Source organism: Vipera ursinii (genome assembly GCF_947247035.1).
Source record: "Vipera ursinii genome assembly, chromosome: 13".
NCBI classification, from domain to species: domain Eukaryota; kingdom Metazoa; phylum Chordata; class Lepidosauria; order Squamata; family Viperidae; genus Vipera; species Vipera ursinii.
In genome coordinates this window covers 14,977,453-15,000,521 of record NC_139526.1, presented here as the reverse complement: position 1 = coordinate 15,000,521, position 23,069 = coordinate 14,977,453, and the positions used below count along the sequence as shown (strand labels likewise).

Below are 23,069 nucleotides of genomic sequence, written 5' to 3'. Positions count from 1 at the left end.
ACAGCTGTGATGGCTCCTAAGGGAGCTGAACTATTGTTACCTGTCTGAGAGACTTTTTCTTAACTGTTCATTTTCATGCTTCACGTTTAAAAATAAAAACCACTTTTACAGAACAATAACTTTAAGCACCTGGAAATTACTTGCAGCCCACAGCAAAAAAAACCAAAAACTTTTATGTTCTGCAAAAAAAAAGCCTCTTATTTTAAATGGAAAAACTTAATGGACGATAGTGAGTTTCTGCGTCATTCCACAAGAAGCTGAAGAGGAGAATGATATGGATTAAATTAAATTAAAAAACCTACAAAATATTGAACTTTTCCATACTCTCCATTGCAAACTTATTCAAAAATTTAACTGGGAAATCAGGTTTTTTTTTATTTAAAGTTACCTACTGCTGAGTTGGCGTAACTGCCAACTTTAAAAGAACTGGATAATTATGCCAAACAGGGATTGAGTCTGTATTATGAAAGCACAAACTCCAGGGCAATATGTACTATTGATTAGGATCTGTCTTATTCTGCCAACATAGTTTTAGGATGATTTGTGTTGCAATAAATAAATAAAAGCCATTGGCATCAGCAACTATTCTGGCAGATAACTGAGGGGGAAAAAGCATTATAATGTTATTACATATGGCAAATTGTATCTTAGCCTTGTTCGCTCAACTGAGCTGTACTGTAAAATGCTATCATTTATAACAATAACGTTTGGAGGAATTGTTTTAAACAAATATGGGTGTTTCCAATTCTTAAGCAGTATTCCTCATTTTAAGCCTGTTCTGTTACCAGTTCTTCCAGTTTACCAAGCAAGCAGGAAAAAAGAACAGTGTTTATACAAGTTCACTCCATCAAAAATATCACCTATAAAAGCCAGGTTGCATTCAATTTCCAATAATATATCCAACAGCAGCAAGAATTAAGAATTTAAAAATGCAATCTATTTAGAACCGTTGTACTGTAGCTTAATAAAAGGTATTAAGGGCTTACTAGATTAAAAACTTTTAGGATAATGTATTCAAAGGAGAGGGAAAGCCACTGGCCTGGAACAGCCAAAGAATTTGATAGACCAGAACTAGTTCAACGTAAGAAAAAAAAAGCTTAAAGCCCAACTTAGTTTTTCTAAGAAGTTCTTTCCTCTAATATTGTAATAAGAATGAAAAGAAAAAATGAGTTGGCTTGCATATATACATTACAAGAATAAGTAACACAATAATCCATTGGGCAAAGGATGGTACAATTTATTCTGGCATAATTCAGACTTCACCCTATCAAGCAAAATTTGTTTTCCGTTCATTACAAATACTATTGAAAAAGTAAAAATGGAAGACTTTCATTAAGAAGAAATCCCAAATCCCATTTTAAAATAAGTCAGGGGAAAAAAAAATCAAATACAAATACAGAAATCTGACGATATAAGTAAACACAAGATGATTGGTGGGGCACTCCAAGCCCTATTTTCCCCAACAGATATTTTTCCTATGACTCTGGAAACTCACATTTTAAGCTTGACAGCTTGAGAAAAAGTTTCGAGAAGGCAAGTTTTTCTTCTGCTTTTAAAGCCTTTTCATCAGGTTTCCACAAAGATTTCTGCCCTTCACTTCAATTTTTCCACCAGTTGCTGCTACAGTGCCCACTTGGCCACCACTGACAAACTACATTGTGATGTGCCAAATCACCACTGCCCTCTGGAACATAAATATACCAGTACTGCTCTCTATAAAGCAGCAGATTCTATGATATTGTCAGCCTTGGTTTTCCCTTTTTACGCAGCCCTCCATATTTCCTTCTCTGCTTCAAACAACCATTCGTGGTGGAATGGTATTTAGATGCCCCATCCTGCGGTTATTTTCATTTCTCTCTCTGTCTCTCTCTCTCTCTCTCTCTTAGTCTTAAAAGGAGGTAGAGCATTTTATTTATCCCTTGAGTGTTAAGGTGAGATAAAAACTTAAAAGAGTATGCATCCAGTTTACTTGCAAGGTTTCATTTGTTTCCATTTGCCTGGTATATCAATGGAACTAAAAACAGGATTCCTACTTCACCATAAAGGATGGCAAGGTTTAAAACTACATTATGATCACAAAATGGCACAGGCTGCATTTGATTGGCTCGTTCAGAGAGTTAGGAAAATCCAGTGTTCTTGCTTGCCCATTGACACCTGTCAATTAAGCACCGTTCAGCAAGGCCCACATTTACAGTTCATAGTATCGGCGTCAGATGAGTGTTCTGGATGGAAAAAGGGGTCCAGGTCAGGATCTGTATCGCCGCAATGCAAAGTGGGACCAGACAGATCATGTAGAACATGGCGTCTTGGAGGCCTAAGTAGAGACTAGGAGAAAACATTTTACAATTTTCCAGAGGACCAAGCAACACTACAGCCTATCTATCCTGTGCTGATTTATTTTCCACTCTTCAGAATGATCTGTCTTTTGCTTGCATTCAGAACTCTGCTTTCTAAGCCAGCTCTTGAACCTATTCAGAAATTGCATTATTGATTTTACATATTACCCAGGCAACCCAACCCAAACAGTCCTCAAATTTGTCACCTTCAACACTAGTTGATCATCGCGCACAGAACTGCGATCCATTCCATCAAACACGTGGTCTGATGTGAATCAAGAGTCACAACTATGTGTGTAAAAAAAAAACAAAACTACACAGGTAGTCCTAGACTTAACAATTCTTCATTTAGAGACTACTTGCATTCATAGTGGGGCTGAAAAAAGGGACTTATAAACAGTCCTTGCTCTTACGACTGTCACAGCATCCCCCTTGCTTTAGCAATGGAAATTCTGCTGCCAGCTGTGGTCATAAATGGACGACTTCCTGTAAAACTTAACTCTTTTAGGCAGATACACGGCCTTGACTTTAATAATAACCGACCACTTACGGTGAATCAGGATCGACGGCTTTACTATTCAGATCTGCGTAGCCAAATTGATTTAGTACAGAAACCACAAGCATAGGAGCTAAGGACTGAGCTGGTTTTGTAAAGAGGGCATTGGTTCCAAACACCATCGACGAGAGTGGAGATCTGAAATATAAAACAGACCAGGGTTACCTGACATAATTATGTAAACAGTTTAGCATTCAATAGCCACGTGTTAAGTAGGAAAGGCAATGATACCCATTGGTTCATTTAAAAGGAGGGGGGGCACAGTACTCGCCTTCGTTTGTGTTTCTTTAAATCTGCATCAACAATATCGGCCAGTGGTAAATTAAACAAGCTGAAGGATGCTTGAACCATCACCCTGACAAAACAAAATAAATCTGGTGAATTAGCCTGCACAAGTCAAGTTTGTCCATTACCATAAAGTCTATCTTTTTGGTCTCCCCCATTCTGGCAGCCTTACAACTGCCAGCGGTATTTTTTCAGCTCCTAAAAAAAAATTGATGATAAATATTTACTTACATGTTGACCGTGAGATAAATAGCCAGTAAGTAGTAAAACTCTCGACCCAGAGCAAGCATGAGAATTGCAGTTATTCCTTCCAGGTAGAAAGAAAATAAGACAATCTTGTAATAACCAAATTTCATCAACAAGGGCTGACTGATGAGCACGAGACACTGAAATACAACAGGAATAAAAAAATAAGAGAGAAAACTACATTAAAACCAAAGTTGAATTGCATGTAGACTTTTTTTAAAAAGGTAAATAAGAAACCATGCGTTGAAAGCAGACAGGCCAGTGATGCTGTATCTGAAGGGGCAACTCTGAAATCCTATCTCTTGTCACGATGGAGTTATCAGAGCAGAAAACAAAATTTCCACAAAAATGCTTTTTGGAAACTATTCCTTATATTTTGACCCAGGCGGTGTTCAAAACAAGTATGTAGAATTATTTACTGGTGTACAAACCAGTTGCATTTTGTGCCGGGAACAATTGGGAAAAAAACCCTCCTCCATTAATTAAATCATATACAGTGGTACCTCAGTACTCATTGTGAATTGGTTCCAGGAGGTGCGATGAATAACACACAAATTTTTCCCATAAGGAATAATGTAGTGAGTCACAAGGCAACCGACATCGACAAGTTCTAGTTTGTCGGTCGAGTACCAAACAAACGACATGTAGTGGGACAAAATGTTCGCATCAAAATGGGTCGAGTACCAAATCTGCGGTGTTTAAAAGCAGTCGAGTACCAAGGCACAGCGCTATGCAAAAGTCAGGAAATTTTGATCCCAATCTTTGATCCCGGATCATATTTTTCTCCAAGATCTTCCCTAACTTTTCCCAGCAAGAAGCATAACTTACAAAATATGTTAGGACTCAAAACATTAAAAAAAACCAGAAAAAGAACACAAGTTTTCTGCTTACTTGCGGACAAATGAAACCCGCCCCATACATGAAGCTTCTGACGAAGGAAGAAAGGACTCCGTTGGGGATGAGATTATCTGCAAAGATCATCATGAAATTGTTGCAGAAGGCTAAGTGGAAGACTTGGAAAAAGTTCATGAGGACGAAAAGCAGGAAGTTTTTCTGAGTCAAGATCTGGCAGGTCAACGAGAAGACCGAGGACCAAGAGAGAGAGGGGATCGGGGCGCATTCTGGATCAGGCCCCTCCATCAGGGGTTCCCTTTGCTCGTACTGAGTCGTGCTGTAGAAGCCGGTGTAGGACATGCAAGCCGTTGCAATCACTGCCACGAGCACCACGAAGGCCTGGAAGTAGGCAAAGCGCTCCATGTTGGCTGAGATCAAACCACAAAACAGGATGCTGGTCGACCCAACCAAGCTGGCCACCTGGCTGTACTTAATCAGCTGGAGGCGACTCTCATGTCGGGTGGAGATTTCGGCGAAAAGGGCGCACTGCGCCAGCAAGACAAACGTGAGCAGGCCGTCGAAGGCGCACAAGGCCACAATCAGGTGCAGCCCACAGAGCCAATCCCCTTCCTCGTACTCTTTCCAAGGAAACCACGGGAGGAGGAAGGCCAGGGCGTATAAGGGAGCGCCATACAAAATCGAAAACTGACGGCGGGAACAGCAGGGAACTTGAGAATTGTCCTGAAGGTACCCAAAGAGGGGGTCATTGATGGCGTTCCAGATCATGAAAACAACCTAGGAGCAAACACAACCGGTTAGTTTTTTCCCCCCCAGCAAGCAAGATCCAAGGATATTTTATTTTTTTATTTTAATCCCATTTATATCCCGCCCTTCTCCGAAGACTCAGGGCGGCTTACAATCTAAAGCACAATGTGCTTAGCAATAGCCTTCATTCTATGTATATGCCTGCTTATTAGGACTTTCACACACACCCCAAGCGGCATTATTACAAAGTCAGCTTAATTGCCCCCAACAATCTGGGTCCTCATTTTACCTACCTGGGAAGGATGGAAGGCTGAGTCAACCTTGAGCCTGGTGGGACGCGAACCTGCACTATTTGCAGGCAGCTGGTGTTACTTAAGGAGGCATTAGCCCACTGCTCCACCAAGGCTCTTATAACTCTTATAACTAGGTTGCCTAGTTCAGACTTAATTTCTCTACTTTGTCATTTTATATCTGACTTTTTTTTTTAAAACAAGCTGTGTTTAGGCTGTAAGCTGCTCAGAGTCGTTTGACACGAGATGGATAGCAAATAAAATTCATAATAAGCCGGGGGTGGTGGTGGTGGTGGTGGTCTTCAAACTTGGCCCTTTGATGACTTGTGGACTTCAACTCCCAGAATTCCTCAGCCTGGCTGAGGAATTCTGGGAGTTGAAGTCCACAAGTCATCAAAGGGCCAAGTTTGAAGACCCCTGTGATAGACTAACTGATGACCTACCTGAAAAAGGGGATTTTTGCATCTGAATCCAAAGTTCTGATGGCTGCCCCACCACCAACCACCTATGGTCATGTGACTGTACTTGGTGCCCTTGGCAACACAGCTGCATTTATAAGCATGTGCAGTGTTGTCCTGTGGTCACGTGACTGTGTTTTCCAACAGTCTGGATGAAAAACCAGCCCTTTGGGTTTTCAGCAAAAAATGTGCCCGTAGTGAACAATGGATGCGCACTTACAACTGCAGCGTTCACTTAAGGAACGCTGCAAAAAAAAAAAAAAAAAAAAAAGCTAGCAAGTTCAGGTGTGACGATGCGACGAGCCACTTAATGACTGGTGTGACTTATAGCGGTAATTCCAGGCTGGATTATGGTCCTAAGTCGAGGCTACCTGGATACCAAAATCACTGAACCAGTGAATTTCAAAGCAGCAGCATTTGGCTTACAATGTCGAATTTTTACTAATTACAACAATGTATGGCTGCTACCTTCGTGCAATATGTCTCGTGGCAAGCCGTTGCTTTTGGATGTAAAAAGACAACCTAGTTGGAAAGAAAATGTGAATAACTATATCAGTGCTAGGCGCTGTTACCTGTCCTTGATGGAATGCTGTTTCTGAGATCTTGTACTTGTTTAAAAAGAGTTTAACGTAATAGAAATTGAAGATGCTGTTCATCATTCCGGCGCCTAATGTGGTCATTGAGTAGGCAAGAGCGTTAGGGTGAAGCCTTAAAAAAGTCTTCATTTTTCTCCTGTGATGGTTTTCTCCTTCCCTGGGAACAGAAATAATTGCTGTTGGAATTAATATATATATAGCTTGCAATTCTCAGGGCACCGCTCAGAGTGTGCTTTCTAATTTTCAAAAACCTGTGTGCAGCTGGAATCAGAACTTAATGAGTTAAGAACGAAGCTCAGCTTCGAGCATAATCATAATTTTGTGGAATTTAGGAAATTCTTGTGCAATTTCTGATGGAACTTAGGAGACAATCCGTGGATGATTAAAACGCAACACAAACATGACCTCAAAAGTCTTAAACACCACTGTATGTTTGCATTGGAACAAATTTACGGAAACATTGCTCTTGGGAAACAATAAAAAGGTTACTAGTATCATCAGACCATTTAAAAGACCAGTTTTATGCTTTTTGATTTGGATCCACTGGTAAACTTTGATACAACTCTTTCATTGTTTTCACAAAGTATGCTGTACAATATATATATAGTATATTTAAAACACAATGATCTGACCCTGTCAATCAGATGAGTTTAGTATGAAAAAATGTTTTGTATTATCTAATGCACTGTGATTTTTTTAAAAAAAGAAATTAAATTGTAACTATCAGCTACACAGGGTGTTTCCCTTTCTCTGTGGGGAAGGAATTAATGTTTTTTTAGAAGGGCTGAGTTATATATTAACTGTGATTTGGTAATGAATAAGTTGAGAAAGGATTTGTTTATCATTTGCATGTATAATAATGAAGAAGAACAAGCGAGAGTTATGTTGCAGTTTGGCCAATATACATGAGGGTAGCAAGTGAAAAGAACAAAAGATGGGCGACTTATGTGCATGTGAATAATAAATAATATATAAATAAAGGCTAGAATAAGATGGTGGGTGTTCATCCTATTTCACTAGGTTTGAATATATGGCAGAAACTGAAAAATCAGAACTTTCCAACCTCAGCTAGCACATAGAAACATTTATTAAATTAGCTAAAAGGACGACAGTGTGCCTGAACAAAGGTAAATGCTGACAAGAGAATATAAATCTTCTTTTAATTAGAATATAGTTCACATGACCCACTAGAGGGCAACATTTTCTCACCTACATTTAACCATGACTAGCAAGGGAGCTTAGCAATTGGACAAGATTTAACAACGGAGAATAAGAGCATTGACCTTCATGGATCCGGAGAGAAAAAAAAGAGACATCTTTTGCTTACCAGCTGAGATAATACAGAAGGAGCAGAGAAGACCTTGTCCCTCCCTTTCACCTACATTTAAAAAATAATAATCAAATTTTAATAACCCAAAATAATAGACCAAAATCTCTATTTTTGGCATATGCCAAAAATTAAAAAAAAACTACAATTAAACAGAGCTACCAATTTTAAAAACACATGTAAAAGCAGACATTTAATCCACCTACTTGTACAATAGGTTAGAAAAGCAAGCTAAAATCGGTTAATCAGAGAGAGGAGAACTGCCCCTTATTAATATTGATTTCAAAACAATCCCAAGATTGATGCAATTAATGCCTGGGGTAAGAATAAGAATGAATGGCATGCAACACAGAGAATATTTAGCAGGAATGGGGGGGGGGTTGTCTTATCCCTGGTCCCATCCCACATCTTGGCTCGTAGCACAATAAGATCTAGTATATGGCACGTTTTCTTGGTCATGGATATATTCTTAGTGCCTTGTCCAATCAATGCGAGATTTCTACAGGACCAACGCTTCACGTTTTCAAAAACAAATGCCCTTTTGATGCTGAAAAAGGGCACCAAACAGCCCCATGTTTGAAGAGTGGATAAGAAAGCAAGTTTGGGTCTTTGCATATAAAGCATAAAATAAAATAGTTCTCCCGTCTCCAAAATGCTAACACAAGACGATTGTGGTTTCTTGCTGAAGCCAGCAAACAGGGATAACCACGTTTTTTAAAATATTGATTAGACTCCATCTGGACATGTTTTGTCATTGCTCATGCACACACTTTTAGAAGCCTTAAATATTTACGACTTGGAAAACCTGGGTGGACTAAAGCCGATTTCAAAAGATATCGGAAGCACCCTGTATTTTTTCAGAACTCCTTTCAATTCTTTAAACATTGCGAAGGACCCCCCAAGAAAGCATTGGATGGTATGGTTTATATCAATATTTACTATATTAAAAATGAAACTTGACGTGGTTGCTGCTACTTCAGTTTCTGAGGATTGTTAGATGGGATTTTAATATAGTATTACTTTTCAACATAGGCTGGCAAATGGCTATGATTCCATAAAGCCCAGAGACAGTCTTGGGGATGCCCAGGGGTCCTCACACATTTTGAGAAACACTGATGGGGCAAATGAGATTTTTAGCCAGAAAACAATTTCTGAGTGAAAAGTTCCTGGTGCTCTTCAGACATGCTGTCAAAGGGAAGCCACAGCAGAATGGCCAAAAAGCCAGAATCCGATTATTAAAATAGCTATTATGGGTGTTCTTGTCTTACAGCCATTGACATAGTGGCTGCTCAATGTTACAGAACACTGAAATAAGCAATTTATGCCCATTTTTCATTCTTACAGCCATTGCAGCATCCCCATGGTCATGCGATCAAAATTCAGATGCCAGGCAACCGACTCATATTTATGACAGTTGCGGTATCCCTGGGATTGTGTGTGATCCCCTTTGGCGGCCTTCTGATGAGCAAAGTCAACGGGAGAAGCCAGATTCATTTAACGAGCATGTTACTATCTTAACTGCAGTGATTCACTTAACAGCTGTGGCAAGAAAGGTCATAAGACGGGCCAAAACAAACGTTAAGAACCGGCTCGCTTAGCAAAGGAAATTTTGGGCTCTGTGGTGGGTTGTAAATGGAGGAGCGCTGTGGAATTCTGCATTTGCCAGACCCTGCAGTGCCAGGCAGGATTCAGAACAGAAACAGAAGATAGTTGGAAGGGACCTCAGAGGTCTTCTAGTCCACCCCTCTGGTTCAAGCAGACTTACAGAATCATAGAATAACAGAGGTTATTCTAATGTATAGTTCTAATTAGCAATCAATATATCACAGTAGTCACGTCCCCGTTGTGCCCCCGTTTGCTGCCCGAACTTCGCTCATTTCGCCGGGAGCTGAAAACTTGGCTCTTCGAGCTATCTGGCCCAGGCTGAGGGGTTTTAATTTTATTGGGTTTTAGTTTAAATTGGGGACTTGAATTAATTGATTTTAATCTGATTTTAACTTTTGTATGTTTGTTTTTAACTCTCCCTGTAAACCGCCTTGAGTCCTACGGGAATAGGGCGGTATATAAATTTAATAAAATAAATAAATAAAATAAATAAACCCCTGCTTAAGCAGGAGACCCTTACAGAATCATAGGATAAGAAGAGGTGGAAGGGACCTCAGAGGTCTTCTAGTCCAACCCCTGCTTAAGCAGGACTCCCTTACAGAATGATAGAATAAGAAGAGGTGGAAGGGACCTCAGAGGTCTTCTAGTCCACTCCTCTGGTTCAAGCAGGAGACCCTTACAGAATCATAGGATAAGAGAGGTGGAAGGGACTTCAGAGATCATCTAGTCCAACCCCTGCTTAAGCAGGACTCCCTTACAGAATGATAGAATAAGAAGAGGTGGAAGGGACCTCAGAGGTCTTCTAGTCCACTCCTCTGGTTCAAGCAGGAGACTCTTACAGAATCATAGAATAACAGAGGTGGAAGCGACCTCAGAGATCATCTAGTCCAACCCCTGCTTAAGCAGGAGACCCTTACAGAATCATAGAATAAGAGAGGTGGAAGGGACTTCAGAGATTATCTAGTCCAACCCCTGCTTAAGCAGGAGACCCTTACAAGAATCACAGAATAAGAAGAGGTGGAAGGGACTTCAGAGATCATCTAGTCCAACCCCTGCTTAAGCAGGAGACCCTTACAAGAATCACAGAATAAGAAGAGGTGGAAGGGACCTCAGGGGTCTTCTAGTCCAACCCCTGCTTAAGCAGGAGACCCTTAGAGAATCAGGGACTTCAGAGATCATCTAGTCCAACCCCCTGCTCAAGCAGGAGACCCTATTACCATTTCTAACGTATAGTTCTAATTAGCAATCAATATATCACAGTCATCACGTCCCCGTTTGCTGCCAGTCAGGACCTCCGTCCCCCTGCTTTATAAGAGGGGGGGTGTTCTAACTCCCACCCCCCCCACCCCGGTCAGCCCACCTACTTCCTGCCCTCTTCCGTCCCCATTCCCACGGCCGACCTGCCCGTGTCCCCTCCGCAACTCCCTTCCAGGCGAGCCGACCCCGCCAAGGGCCCGCCCTGCGCTCCCCTTAGCAACCGCCCCCTCGCGACGCCTAGCAACGGCGCCCGCCCCCCTACTGACCCGCACTCCGGCCTCGGGCAGCGCAGGGAAGCTCGGAGGGCGGGTCTCGCTCCCGCTCCACCCCCCCGCTTCTCCCCGGGGATCGGTTGCCATTGGCCGGCGCGGGAGCCCCAAGCTCGCCATTGGTCGGCGTGGCCGGGGGCGCCCGGCGGAGGAGGCGCGCTAATTGGCTGCCGCCGGCCTGGGTTCCTGCTTTTTGAATCGCGCCCGGCGTCCTTGCCACGTTGCCTCGCTCGCCCTCATGGACACGCCCCTCGAGCCGCCCGGGAGGGGCGGGGCGCGGCGCTCGGGAGAGTCCGGAGGCGCTCGGAGGCGCTCGGAGGCGGCTTTAAAGGCGGCGCGCAGCCCGGCGCCCGCAGGGACGGTGAGCGGCGGCGGCGGCGGCGCGATGCTCGCCGACAGTCTGGTGGAGGAGTTCGAGATCCGAGACGATGAGCCGTGGTACGACCAGCAGGACCTGCAGCAAGGTGAGACTGCCCCTTCGGAGCCCGAGACCTGGACTACACTCCCCCATTATCCCCAGCCGGCGCAGTCCCATCTTCTGGCCAGCGTTCCCTTTGGCTGGTTGGGGGTGGGGGGGTATGGACTCCAGCGCCTATTATCCTCCCCCTTCCCATCGCCTCTCCTGGCTGAGTTCAAGCCCTGGACTACACTCCCCCTTATCCCCAACCGACGCAGTCCCATCTCTTTGGCGGGTGGGGTGGGGTGGGGGGACTCCAGCGCCTATTATCCTCCCCCTTCCCATCACCTCTCCTGGCTGAGTTCAAGCCCCGGACTACACGCACCATTATCCCCAGTCTTCTAGCCAGCGTTCTCTTTGGCTGCTGCTGGTGGTGGTGGGGACTCCAGCGCCTATTATCCTCCCCCTTCCCATCTCCTATCCTCGCTGAGATCAAGGCCTGGACTACACTCTCCATTATCCCCAACCGACGCGGCCCCATCTTCTAGTCAGCGTTCTCTTTGGCTGGGGGGTGTGTGTGCGAAAACTCCAGTGCCTATTATCCTCCTACATCTCCTCTCCTGGAATCCAGTTCCTATTGTCCCCAACCAACCCAACCCCACCATCTGCTGGGGCGGAGGGTTTGGAACTCCAGTGCCTATTATCCTCCCCCTTCCCATTCAGACTACACTCCCTATTAACCCCACCCAATGCAACTACCTTCTAGCCACCATCCTCTAGACTTGGGGGGGGGGAAGGAGGCGTAGAGTGGAACCCTGTTTATCCCTGTAATCCTGCATGGGAAGGTGGCCCATCATCCCCAGCCAGCTCCAGCCGCCAAGGGACCCCAACTCCCATCACTTCCTGGCTAATCCAGAGGGGAGGGCAGGGTGGGTGGGGCGGCTTCCAGCTGCAGAGAGTTCCCTGCCTTCGCTCTACTCCGGTCCCCATCCTCCCCAGCTGGGCGGGATTGGGAAGCTGCAGCATGCCTGGTTAGGGCTGGCAGAGGCGACCTTTTAGCTGCCTCCTTAACTGGGGGGGGGGTTTCCGCACCTCCTTCCACTCCTTCCTTCGGAGATTGGCTTTGTCTTTAATTCTTCCTGCTCACCTGTGCTAGCATCCTCCCCTCCCTCCCTCCCTCCCTCCCCCAGCCCACCCCTCCCCTCCTTTCTGCTGAAAGGAATTCCATCATCCCCAGCAGGACTCTTCCTTCCTTCCTTCCTTCCTTCCTTCCTTCCTTCCTTCCTTCCTTCCTTCCTTCGCCACTCTTCTCCCTTCTGCCCTTTCTTCCCATCCATCAACCTTCTCTGTTTTCTTCTCCCTTCTTCCTTCCTTCCTTCCTTCCCTTCATCACTCCTTCCCCCTCCCTTTCTCCTTCCTTCCTTCCTTCCTTCCTTCCTTCGCCACTCTTCTCCCTTCTGCCCTTTCTTCCCGTCCATCAACCTTCTCTGTTTTCTTCTCCCTTCTTCCTTCCTTCCCTTCATCACTCCTTCCCCCTCCCTTTCTCCTTCCTTCCTTCCTTCCTTCCTTCCTTCCTTCCTTCGCCACTCTTCTCCCTTCTGCCCTTTCTTCCCGTCCATCAACCTTCTCCGTTTTCTTCTCCCTTCCTTCCTTTCTTCCCTTCATCACTCCTTCCCCCTCCCTTTCTCCTTCCTTCCTTCCTTCCTTCCTTCCTTCCTTCCTTCCTTCCTTCCTTCGCCACTCTTCTCCCTTCTGCCCTTTCTTCCCGTCCATCAACCTTCTCTGTTTTCTTCTCCCTTCTTCCTTCCTTCCCTTCATCACTCCTTCCCCCTCCCTTTCTCCTTCCTTCCTTCCTTCCTTCCTTCCTTCCTTCCTTCGCCACTCTTCTCCCTTCTGCCCTTTCTTCCCGTCCATCAACCTTCTCCGTTTTCTTCTCCCTTCCTTCCTTTCTTCCCTTCATCACTCCTTCCCCCTCCCTTTCTCCTTCCTTCCTTCCTTCCATCCAACCGCATCTCTCCTGCCCCGCTTTGTTCCTCCATCCCATCCCCTACATTCAGAATAATCGTCTGTTATTCCATGCGGAATAATAGTCCAAGGGGAACCAAATGGCACCTCCGCCTTATTAAAAAAAGGCATTTCACCCTGGGATAAAGGGGGAAATAAATGCGAATCCTGAAAGAGCTGAAGGAGTCAAAAGGAGAGCGGCAGGGAGGGGCGGCCCAAAAGTGAGAGGCGGGCGGGGAGGAGGACAATGAATGGAGGAGGGACGCAGCTGTGAAGCCTCTTTTACGGAGAAATGATGGATGGATGCTTGGTGGGGGAAAAAAAAAAACGAGGAAGAAATGGGAAGGTAGGCTAGGCAAGAATAGAAAGCGCTTAGGAAAAGAAGCGGGCTTTACAAAGAATAAATAACGTAGGCAGAAGACCCTAGACCTCAGCAACTTTAAAAGGTGTAGACATCAGGTCCCTAAATTTTCCCAGCCAGTCTGGTGGCTGATGAATTTGGGAAGTTGATCCAAAATCTCCAATCCTTTCGCCGCAGCCTCAAAACACTCCTATTCCACCAGGCTGACCTGGGCTGACAGGCATTTTAATTAATTATATTTACAATTTTTAATTTATTTTTAGTTTTTAATTTTAATTTATTGCACAGATGATTTTAATTTTATTTTTATCTTAATTTCTGTACTTATTATATGTTTTGTTGTTAGCCGCCCTGAGTCCTTCGGGAGATAGGGCGGGATATAAATCCCATTAATAAATAAAATAAATAATAAGTTAAATTCCAACCCTCTGAAAAGTTGCTGAGGTTGAAAAACATTGCCCTTGAAGATACGTCCTTCGAAAGCCTAAGGAAAGACTTTTAAATGCAATTAAAGATGGCTAAGCCCGTGTCCTTAGCGTGTTTAATTTGGAAACTAAATCCCGAGTTCAACCAAGAATACTAATCCTTGCTTGGGAGGAGTAATAGAGCTAAACCCTACAAAAGACAGTTTCCAAAAGAAAGACTGACTTCTGGGAAGCTACAAATCAGTGAACTTTTAGCTCGTTGGGAATATTCCCCCATAATTTAGCACAGGTATGCAGAGAAAGCCTGCTTTGAGTTTTTTGGGCGGCTAGAGTATCCGATTTTAGGTTAAATGGCAAATAAAGCAATGCAATAAATAAATAAAGATGTCTTATTACTGGACTTTCTTGGGTGTGTGTTTTTTTCCGCCCTTGAAACATTTCTCATCCAAGAAGTTTCTTTACTTCAGTTCTTCAACCATGACCTGGATGACTGAGAATCTCCATACAGATGTCTTATATTATTTCTTTTTAAATTTACAAATAGGGTTATTTCGTGTTCCATAGGATGGAGGTGGGGAATTTACTCTAGAATTTAAAGCTTTTCAAACGATTGTGTTTGGGTATGCCATACTTGCTCCGATGGGGCATCCAGTATAGAGGAGAGACAGGAATTGGGTGTGAAGTCCAGAGACTTCACAGATAAAAGTTGTGGTGCAGATAAAGAAAATAAGTGCTTTTTCTACAATACTGGTGACTCTGTTCGGTATTTTGTTCTGTTTAAGGACCAACCAAAATTTATATTTTGCCTTTTGGTATTATCCGATGTCTGCCTGCTTTTGGATGCTGGAAAAATATTGGAATATTTTTTGATGGAGGGAAATATTCTTACCTGTCCTTCAAAAGTGTGTAGCTGATCTGAAAACATCTCTCCTTCACTTTTAACAACAGCCTGTCATTTAAAAGGCATAGCTTTCATTTGAGAGAATGCATTGTTTATGAAGTGCTTTATATAAAGGACTTTCTCCAAATAGGACTCAAACGTTCCCCTTTTCCTGGCTCTCTTGATTGATGATGCAATATCCGAGACATAGATTCATTTAATCCAAGGTTTTTATTCTCTAAATTGTTGTATGGTACTGGCTTTTTCAATTATCAGTCCCAGCCCTGATTTCTTGGCTTTGGATGCAATGAAAATGCAGCTGTTGTCACATCCTGCCCAGTTTCAGGTTGGTTTCAAAGTGGAAAAGGCATATTTTCATTGTTTAAAAAAAAAACCAAAACCAAAGTCACGATAAACCATTGGGACTATTGTGTTGCTTAAAATGGCCAGTTAGAAATATTGCATTGGTTGCAACATCTAAATTGCTTATTCGGCTAGATTAGAAGATTATATTATCTGACAGGTCGAAATTTATCAACAATTGCAGGCACTGTTTCCTTCACAACACTTAACATTGCAGACGTGATTTCTTTTATTGTACGGTACTCTGAACTTTGGCCTAATTGTTCCAGACTGTCAACGCCATTTAATGTTGCACTCTGGCATGTATGATTAATTTTCCAAACCATAACCCTATAGTTATGGTTTACAAGCTATTGCAAACCAGTGGCACTGCCAAGCTGTTTATTTCTCATTGAAGCATCTGGTTACACGATCGAAATTCAACTGGCTTGTAGTGTATTTATGACGCTTTGCAGGGTCCCGGGGTCACGTGATCTCCTTTTGTGACCTTCTCACATCAAAGGCCGTGGAGAATCCAGTTCCACTTAACAACTGTACTACTAAGTGAGCAACTGCAGCGAGTCGCTTAAACAATTGTGGCAAGCGAGGTCGTAAAATCGGGCAAAACTCGCCGAACAAATTTGAGATCTACCTGTCCTTACTTGGATCATTTGATGCAAGAAAGCGATGCCTTGTCGCTTGTAGACTTTGATGGTTGCTGGACAGAGATAGTAGAGTATAATAGCGTGGAAGTTATAGCTACGCAAGTAATGAACTTTGAATTATTAAGCCTGGGCTAACGTCACCATCTGTATTCCTGACAATTCTGCCGATGGTTAGAAAAGATTACACCAAATTCTAGACTGAATGTTTTGCAAAAAAAAAAAGAAGCATCCAGGATAGTTTTACAGTACGACTGAGATCAAGAAAGATAGCTTGTAGTCACCAAAGAGAAATTGTCCTAGGCAGAAACATTTTGGGGTCCTCCGACATTTTAGGAAGCCCAAACTTGTTTCCTAGCATTTTTCACACTGATAGGTGCCATGGAGAAGTTACAATGGATCTGTACGTTTTAAGGCTTGATGCCCCTTATGTTTGGTTTCCAGTCAACACATACACACACACACATATATATAATTGTCAAAGTTGTAGCAGTTTTTTGTAGCATGGGGAGCTTCTTTCCAAAACATCTTAACTTCAGGTGCAAAAGTTTAGCCAAAACAGAGCAAATGGAGAGCTTAAAATTAAGCACAAAGGATGTGTAGAGGTGTTAACAGCCCTTCTGGGGTGTTTAGTTTCTCCAAGAGATTGTCATTCTGTCGTACTATTTGTCAACATGACAACCTTTTGAATGAATTTCACCACAAGTCAAGTGAAATACTGTGAACAGCAAAGTGCTTTTGTATGTTATACAGTTATTGGGAAAGGTTTAAGCTCCTTAGGTCTTAGATACTTAGCAATCTGCCAATTCTTTGCATGATGAAACTTGTACCAACTTAATACCAGCAAAGTTGGCCTGTTTAAAAATAACTTGCATTCTCTGGGACCAAGCCAGCATTAACACCAAATATTTAGGCAAGGAACAAAAAGCAGTGTTTTGAAACCGTGCGTTTTAAGGGCCACACAGTAAAATGTGATCCTTGTTCATTTCCTTCCTTGGTGGCTGTTAATTCGTTGTAGTTTGGTTAATTGAATGCAAAAGAAATGGGTGAAAAATAGACTATCTGATGCATCTGTTTTCAAAATCTTCCCTGAAATGACTTCGCTAACTCTGCACCTTTTTAACATTTCACTGAGGCGCTGAAGGGCAAAGTAAGAGGCATAGATTAAAGCTTTAGATAATAAAGCCATTTTGGTATCTAAAGATTTTAAAATGGGCCATTAATCTCCATGAATGAAGCAAACCTTTATTCCTCCAGAGTTCAGAAATTATACGCTGCTTGATTGTTTTTAATGCCTGTACAGTAGTTACAACAACATAGTGCTGCATGAAATAAAGTTACACCCACAATTTGTTTGTAGATCTTCATCTGGCTGCTGAACTGGGGAAGACTCTTTTGGACCGAAACACGGAATTAGAATCCTCTCTGCAGCAGATGTATTCCACAAACCAGGAGCAACTGCAGGAAATAGAGGTAACTAAAGACTGGCTTACACATTGAATTATATACCACTTCAGCCTTCCTTTTTTTCTGCTGGGATGTAGAGGTTTGGAGAGGCAGCCCAACGAACCACGTTTGCACCAAGATTCTTTAAAGTGGAGAACGTCAGGAGCTGAGTCGACACGTTGCATTGAGTTACCGTGTGGTTTACTTTCAGCTTAGGGTGTTGAATGAAAGCTGTGTAGATTGTTGAAGAAGCTGTAGATTGTAATAGCTTGGTTTCCATCACATCCTTGGCACTTGAAACTTTTCTGGCTAATAAATCAGCACCACATACTAGTGGCACAGACTGAAAGGTGTTGTTGTTTTTCAGTATTCAGCACGAGAAACAAATAGAAATTCATAGTTTGGTACTAAAATGCCCCTGCAGTCAAGCAGCTTTAAAACAGAACGATTAGCGTTCTTACATCAGCCGATTTGAGCTCAAGGTTCTTTGGAAGCAGTTTTTACCAGTTGGAAAACAAGGATTGGGGGAATTAAGAGGAAAGCTGCTAAGCATTTCATATAGCTTTCAATCAAGCAAGGTATCTCTGGGGAAGTTAAGAGAGATTCTCCCTGAATAACTCAATTTTCCAAGACTTGAGGCAATTCATTAGCGACAACCAACGGCGTGGTGTTATATTTATCACATAAATGAGATAAATATCTGTTGTGATTTACAAACATTACTTTAAGATCACGTCTTGGGGATACATCAGCAGTTATCGGGGAAATAAACACCTGAATTGTTTTGGAAAGCAAACACTAGAAATGCTTTCCAAATATTGTTGACTGCCACTCGTTAATTGGTCATCTACAATTGAATTTAGCAATGGCTATATATATTGTCCAGTCTGGGCTTAAGAAAAGCGACTGGTGTGCCCCAAAGATTTTTGACCAGCAACTTCAAACCATTTCATTTCTAAAATGATTTACATGCAGTGGAAAAGGGGAGAAGGAAAACAGTTGGGATGAACTCCTCCAAACTTCCTTGATGATGCATTAGTGATTCCTTCATTTCTCCTCCTTCAGTATGCATTTTCCCAGAGCATATCCCGAGTCCTAAAATTAGGCAACTCTCCGTGTTGGAAAGTCGCTCGGAAGCTGCCGGTTTAACACCTCTTATGTGTTTTCATTTGGCAGTATCTCACCAAGCAGGTGGACCTTCTCCGTCAAATGAACGATCAACACGCCAAGGTCTACGAACAGCTGGACATCACGGCTCGAGAACTAGAAGATGCCAATCAAAAACTGGTGGCCGACAGCAGAGCGTCCCAGCAAAAGATAGGAAGGTAATTGAGTTGGCTGCGGCGGGTATAACGTCCCTTCCATCTGCCAGTTTCATTGTGAATGGACTCATCGCGGACCTTGCCCAGTTTTATCAGAGGATTATCTAAGCAGGAGGTTGAGTGATGGAATGGACTGTATGTAGGCTTGCTTGATTTTTCTCCCTCCTTCCCCCCCCCCAGAAAAAAGAAGGCTGGAGGCCCTTTTTCTGACTAAGAAATTGTGTTGGAAGGCCTTGAGTTTTCGTGAGCTGTGGCTGCTTCATCAGATGCACGGCAAAAAAAACCTAATCGGAGAGCAATGCAATGACGAATTTATCAGATCCATCAGCTGCGATGTTCACAGGGCCCCTTTTGTTACCTGCTGGCTGTGGGAGGGGGAGGTCCGAGTCAGAACAGCAAACTGTACACTTTGAGCAAGCGCAGTCCTCTCGGATACCTGGAGGAGTTTGACGGCTCTATCCATGCTGGTTCACGTGCTTTTTCTAAACTTCCTTTTAGCCTCACGGAAACCATTGACAACCTCCAGACTCACATTGATGAACTGCAGAGGCAGGTGGAAGAGTTGAAGACCTCCGGCCAAAGCCACGTAAATTACGAAAGGCCCGAGCAGCCCAAATCGGTCCAGAGTTTCCCGTGCCTGAAAGAACTGTACGATCTCCGCAAGTAAGTGGCAAACTCGCCCGAGCAACAATGTGGAGGAGGAATACTGAGAATTAATTATTGATCTCGCGTGGTAATATTTCAGCCAAAATTCCCAAGTGGAATTTTACTTTCGTACAAGGAAGAAAATAGGATGGATCGAAAACTGATGTTTAACTAATATTCTGGAGTTAGATAAATACACCCAAGTTCTTTCACTTTGGGTGGTTTCCTCCAGATCAGACATGTCAAACAGGATCCGGCCCACGAAGTGGTTTCATGTGGCCCGCGAAGCCATCCTGGAAACAGTGAGGGAACGGCCCCCACTGCCTTGGCCCTGGCCCAAAGACCCTCCTTCTGCCAGAGACCCTCAGATCTGTCCCACTCCTGCCCAGGCCCCCATAGGCACCCTTGATGCAAACGATGTAGAGCTGGCCATGCCCACCCAGTAGGCCATACGCACTCTAGCCACGCCCACCCAGTAGGCCATACGCACTAGCCACACCCACCCAGTAGGCCACACCCACCCAGTAGGCCACACCCACCCAGCCCCTTGAAGGCAACTGCAATGCTGATGCAGCCCTCAATGAAATTGAGTTTGACACCCCTGCTCCAGATGGTGACGTATCCAGATGGCCGCTGTTTTTCATATGCAATGGGAAACGGGATTGATTGGGCAAAGCCCACTAAGCATATTCCTTCTCTCTCCCTGTGCACGCCTAGGTATTTTGTCTATGACCATATATTTGCCGAGAAGATTATCTCCATGGATAGTCAGCTAAGTCCAGCAGAAGAGGAAAACCAGAGTCTGAAGAAGGCCGTAACGCTCTTACAAACTCAACTCAACTTGGAGAAGGAGAAAAGGTTTTCTATGGAGGAAGAGTACAGTTTTCTGCTGAAGGAAAACACGGATCTGGAGCAGCGGCTGGTGGACAACCATCTGTACCAGGCCAGAGTGGAGGAACTGGAGAGAGAGGTGACTGAAATGAAGCAGCTCTTTAATTCTGGAAACCCTTGTCCGAACGGGGCGGAGCAGCTGCCCCCAGAATCTTTCTTCATTTCTCTCAAAGACCCCTTAGAAAGAGAACTCGGCCAAGGTCCTTGGGACGGGATGTCCTTCATCTTTCCTGAACTTGAGAAACGGTCCCTCAAAAGAAGCAGCAGCGAGAGCTGGCTTAGCGGCAGCGCGGCAGGCGAGGACCTCTTCAGAGGCCACGAAGAGACCTGCATCAGGAGGGCGGAAGCCGTGAAGCAACGGGGCGTTTCACTACTCAACGAGGTGGACGCCCAGTACAACGCTTTGAAGGTCAAGTACGAAGAACTGCTGCAGAAGTGTCAAACGGACAAAGAACTGCTGGACCACAAGGCCGTGCAGACCTCAAAACAGCGCCCCAAGGAGGTCCGTGGTGGGAGCGTACCCCTGGAGGGGGGTCCTAGGGAGCCCGGTTCCCCGACTGCCGATTCAGCCAGCTTTTCTTCCAATGCTTCCCCTGAATATAAACTGCTCTTCAAGGAAATCTTTAATCGTATTGAGGAAACTAGAAAGGAAATTGATGAACATCGGGCAAAATATAAGTCTCTCTCTTCTCAATGTCCTTAAAAAAGTATGGCTGCGATGGTGGGGGGTGGGGGGGGGTGTTGAAAAATATAGATATATTTTTTCTTTTCATGACGCAACCCTTCTGATGTTCCTTAGGGAACGTAACTTGGCTCGAGGTCGGCTGATTTTCTGTAAAATGGGTTGGATCCATTCGATTAGCTCTGCGGAGTTGGAATCCCGGTTGATTCCATCTCGCCCTGAATGAACCAAGTTTCTGCGCCCCCCCCCCCCCCCGGAGGGCGAGTCCCTGACAACCAATTTGGAAAAAAATTAATTTTATTGCACAACTCAAATTATTAACCATCCTCGTTCTTTTCAAAAAGTTTGATGCACTGTAGAAACGAGAACCACAGAGAAGATTGTTGTATTATAGAATGACAGCTTTCCTCAGCTTAAGATTCTTCCTGGCTTGGAATAAACCAAAATATAGATGATTTTTGCTAGTGTGCCATTGTCATATATATAAGTAACTGCAAGAAAGCCGTTAAAACATTGTGCACTCTGCTCCTTAAGCCAGGGAATCTTTGCAGATCTGTTACTATTTCATATCCTCGGGATGCCGTTGTCTTATTTTAAAATCCAGCGTGGCCTCTCATTTAAACGAGCAAAAAAAAACACACAACTGAATTCAAGGATTGGAGAAATGTACGGGTGCGTGTATAACTTGGTTAATCAAACTCCGGGTGCCACTGCATCAATCTTCTGCTTCATTGGAAGACTGAATACTACAAAACAGTCTCCCTGTGAAAACTGATTAGCTTAGAGCGAAATAAAAACAAGTGTCCCCAAATTTCACTTAAAAATTTAAAAACCGTCCAATGTGTCTTCAAGGATTTGATTTGCTGGAAATAGCCTACCATACAGCCAACTTGAGGCCAAATTGCTAAGGCCCTACATCAGCTTAAGCCACAAAGTCAGCTATTATACCAGCCGTTATGCTGTGTGTAGACAAGGGCCAGATTATGCTGTGATAATAACGATATTTCACCCTTTTCAACCTCCTGCAGAAACCCGCGTCTATTGCAAAGGCCCAATAACACTGTAGTTTTCAAAGCAAGCGTTTTGCTATTTTTTGTCTGAAGGAAGTCCCGGAAACGTTTAAGTTGAGCATTTAAAGCCCCTTAAACCTTAAGTTGAGTTTTTAAGAAAAAATTAAAGAGCACGAAGTTCAACAGTTCTCTCCAAATACACAGGAATAGGTAAGCTGTGAACCAGCATTACAAAAGGTGATTTGTTTTTCCAAAAAAAAAAAAAAGATCCGTTTCATATTGCATTACTAATTGTAAAACAACTTGAGCTGCCTGAAAGAAAGAAAAAAAAAACAAACTCCCACAAGTGCAGTTTTAAACTCTAGGCTGCTGTTACAAACACATCTGTCTTTATCTACTGAGGGTGGCTTGTACTACTTGCAGGTGGAAGCTGGACACACGGTGTATTTCCATTAACCAGTTGTTTGGTCTTGTCGGTGTTTTGCAAAGAGCAAATAAATCCTTTCTGCAATTAAGCGTGTGCATCTCATGTGCTTCCGACTTCAACCAAAGGGTGCAGTAGAAGGGGTGTAGCAATCCTGTTGATGACTATAGGTGTGTAGTTTATTAAAGGGAGGGTGTCCTGTATTCACAATTCCTGCTGAAAGAGGAGATGGTGCATCACTTACTTTTCTTGGGTTGGGAGGTCCTGCTTACGGTTACACCTGTCTCATTTGGACTTCTGCAGTGTCCTTCACTGGGGTGTGTGTCTCCTCTTGAAGCGTATCTGGAAGTTGCAGCTGACCCCAGAGGTTCAAGTAGTTATGGATACTGGTTGAATGAACTCACGGAATACTAGCTAACTTCTGATGTCCATTGTCTTCTTTGAAGTTCCTTTTTTGAAGGTCCTTCATGGCTTTGGGACCACCTCCACCCATCTGATAGAATTCAAGATGGGGCTTTGAGCTTCTTGAAGTCAAGAGCCTCAGTGGGATTTGGGGAAGTGGATCTTTTTAGCGTGGCCCTCCTTCCTTGCGATGTCTCTGCAGATTTGAATGTTCTCCATTCTTACGGCGTTTCATGACCCTATGAAGTCTTGACTGTTTCAGAAGAACTTTGGAGTTGAAAGATGGGACAATTTCTCTCGGGGTGGGGTGGGGTGGGGAGTTGTTAAGGGATTTCCCAGGGCTGTATGTTTG

The 23,069-nt window shown here is 43.7% G+C and overlaps 2 protein-coding genes across 5 annotated transcripts; one reads left to right on the top strand and one right to left on the bottom strand.

Annotated features, from left to right (window-relative positions):
* Positions 1-1,222: 1,222 nt before the first annotated feature.
* On the bottom strand, positions 1,223-10,886 carry LOC310646317 (transmembrane protein 180-like). Of its 4 annotated transcripts, XM_083372679.1 has the most exons (7): positions 7,694-7,740; positions 6,343-6,523; positions 4,315-5,052; positions 3,409-3,563; positions 3,155-3,247; positions 2,887-3,030; positions 1,223-2,325 (listed from the first exon to the last, which is right to left on the bottom strand). In XM_083372679.1, the coding sequence occupies exons 2-7, from the start codon at positions 6,493-6,495 to the stop codon at positions 2,196-2,198; spliced, it is 1,413 nt and encodes a 470-aa protein (XP_083228805.1). In that variant the 5' UTR covers positions 6,496-6,523; positions 7,694-7,740; the 3' UTR covers positions 1,223-2,195. The 4 variants fall into 4 exon arrangements, with proteins under 4 accessions (XP_083228805.1, XP_083228802.1, XP_083228803.1 ...); XM_083372676.1 differs by lacking the exons at positions 1,223-2,325; positions 2,887-3,030 and adding an exon at positions 10,822-10,886 and having other exon boundaries at positions 3,121-3,247; positions 7,694-7,744; XM_083372677.1 differs by lacking the exons at positions 1,223-2,325; positions 2,887-3,030 and adding an exon at positions 10,699-10,720 and having other exon boundaries at positions 3,121-3,247; positions 7,694-7,744.
* Positions 10,887-11,062: 176 nt separating this feature from the next.
* On the top strand, positions 11,063-22,406 carry CDR2 (cerebellar degeneration related protein 2; the record flags this gene model as incomplete). The annotated part of the gene is made up of 5 exons (XM_083372675.1): positions 11,063-11,288; positions 17,256-17,368; positions 18,518-18,666; positions 19,162-19,326; positions 20,026-22,406. The coding sequence occupies 5 exons, from the start codon at positions 11,063-11,065 to the stop codon at positions 20,900-20,902; spliced, it is 1,530 nt and encodes a 509-aa protein (XP_083228801.1). The 3' UTR covers positions 20,903-22,406.
* Between the last annotated feature and the right edge of the window lie 663 nt (positions 22,407-23,069).

Bases quoted from the DNA above. Each gene is read 5' to 3' on its own strand.
- LOC310646317 (XM_083372679.1), bottom strand. From the start codon at position 6,495: ATGAAGACTTTTTTAAGGCTTCACCCTAACGCTCTTGCCTACTCAATG. The intron at 3,248-3,408 runs GTAAGTAAATAT...TTGTTTTGTCAG, and splicing joins ATTTATCTCACGGTCAACAT to GGTGATGGTTCAAGCATCCT. The intron at 2,326-2,886 runs GTAAGTGGTCGG...GTTTTCTCCTAG, and splicing joins GCCGTCGATCCTGATTCACC to TCTCTACTTAGGCCTCCAAG.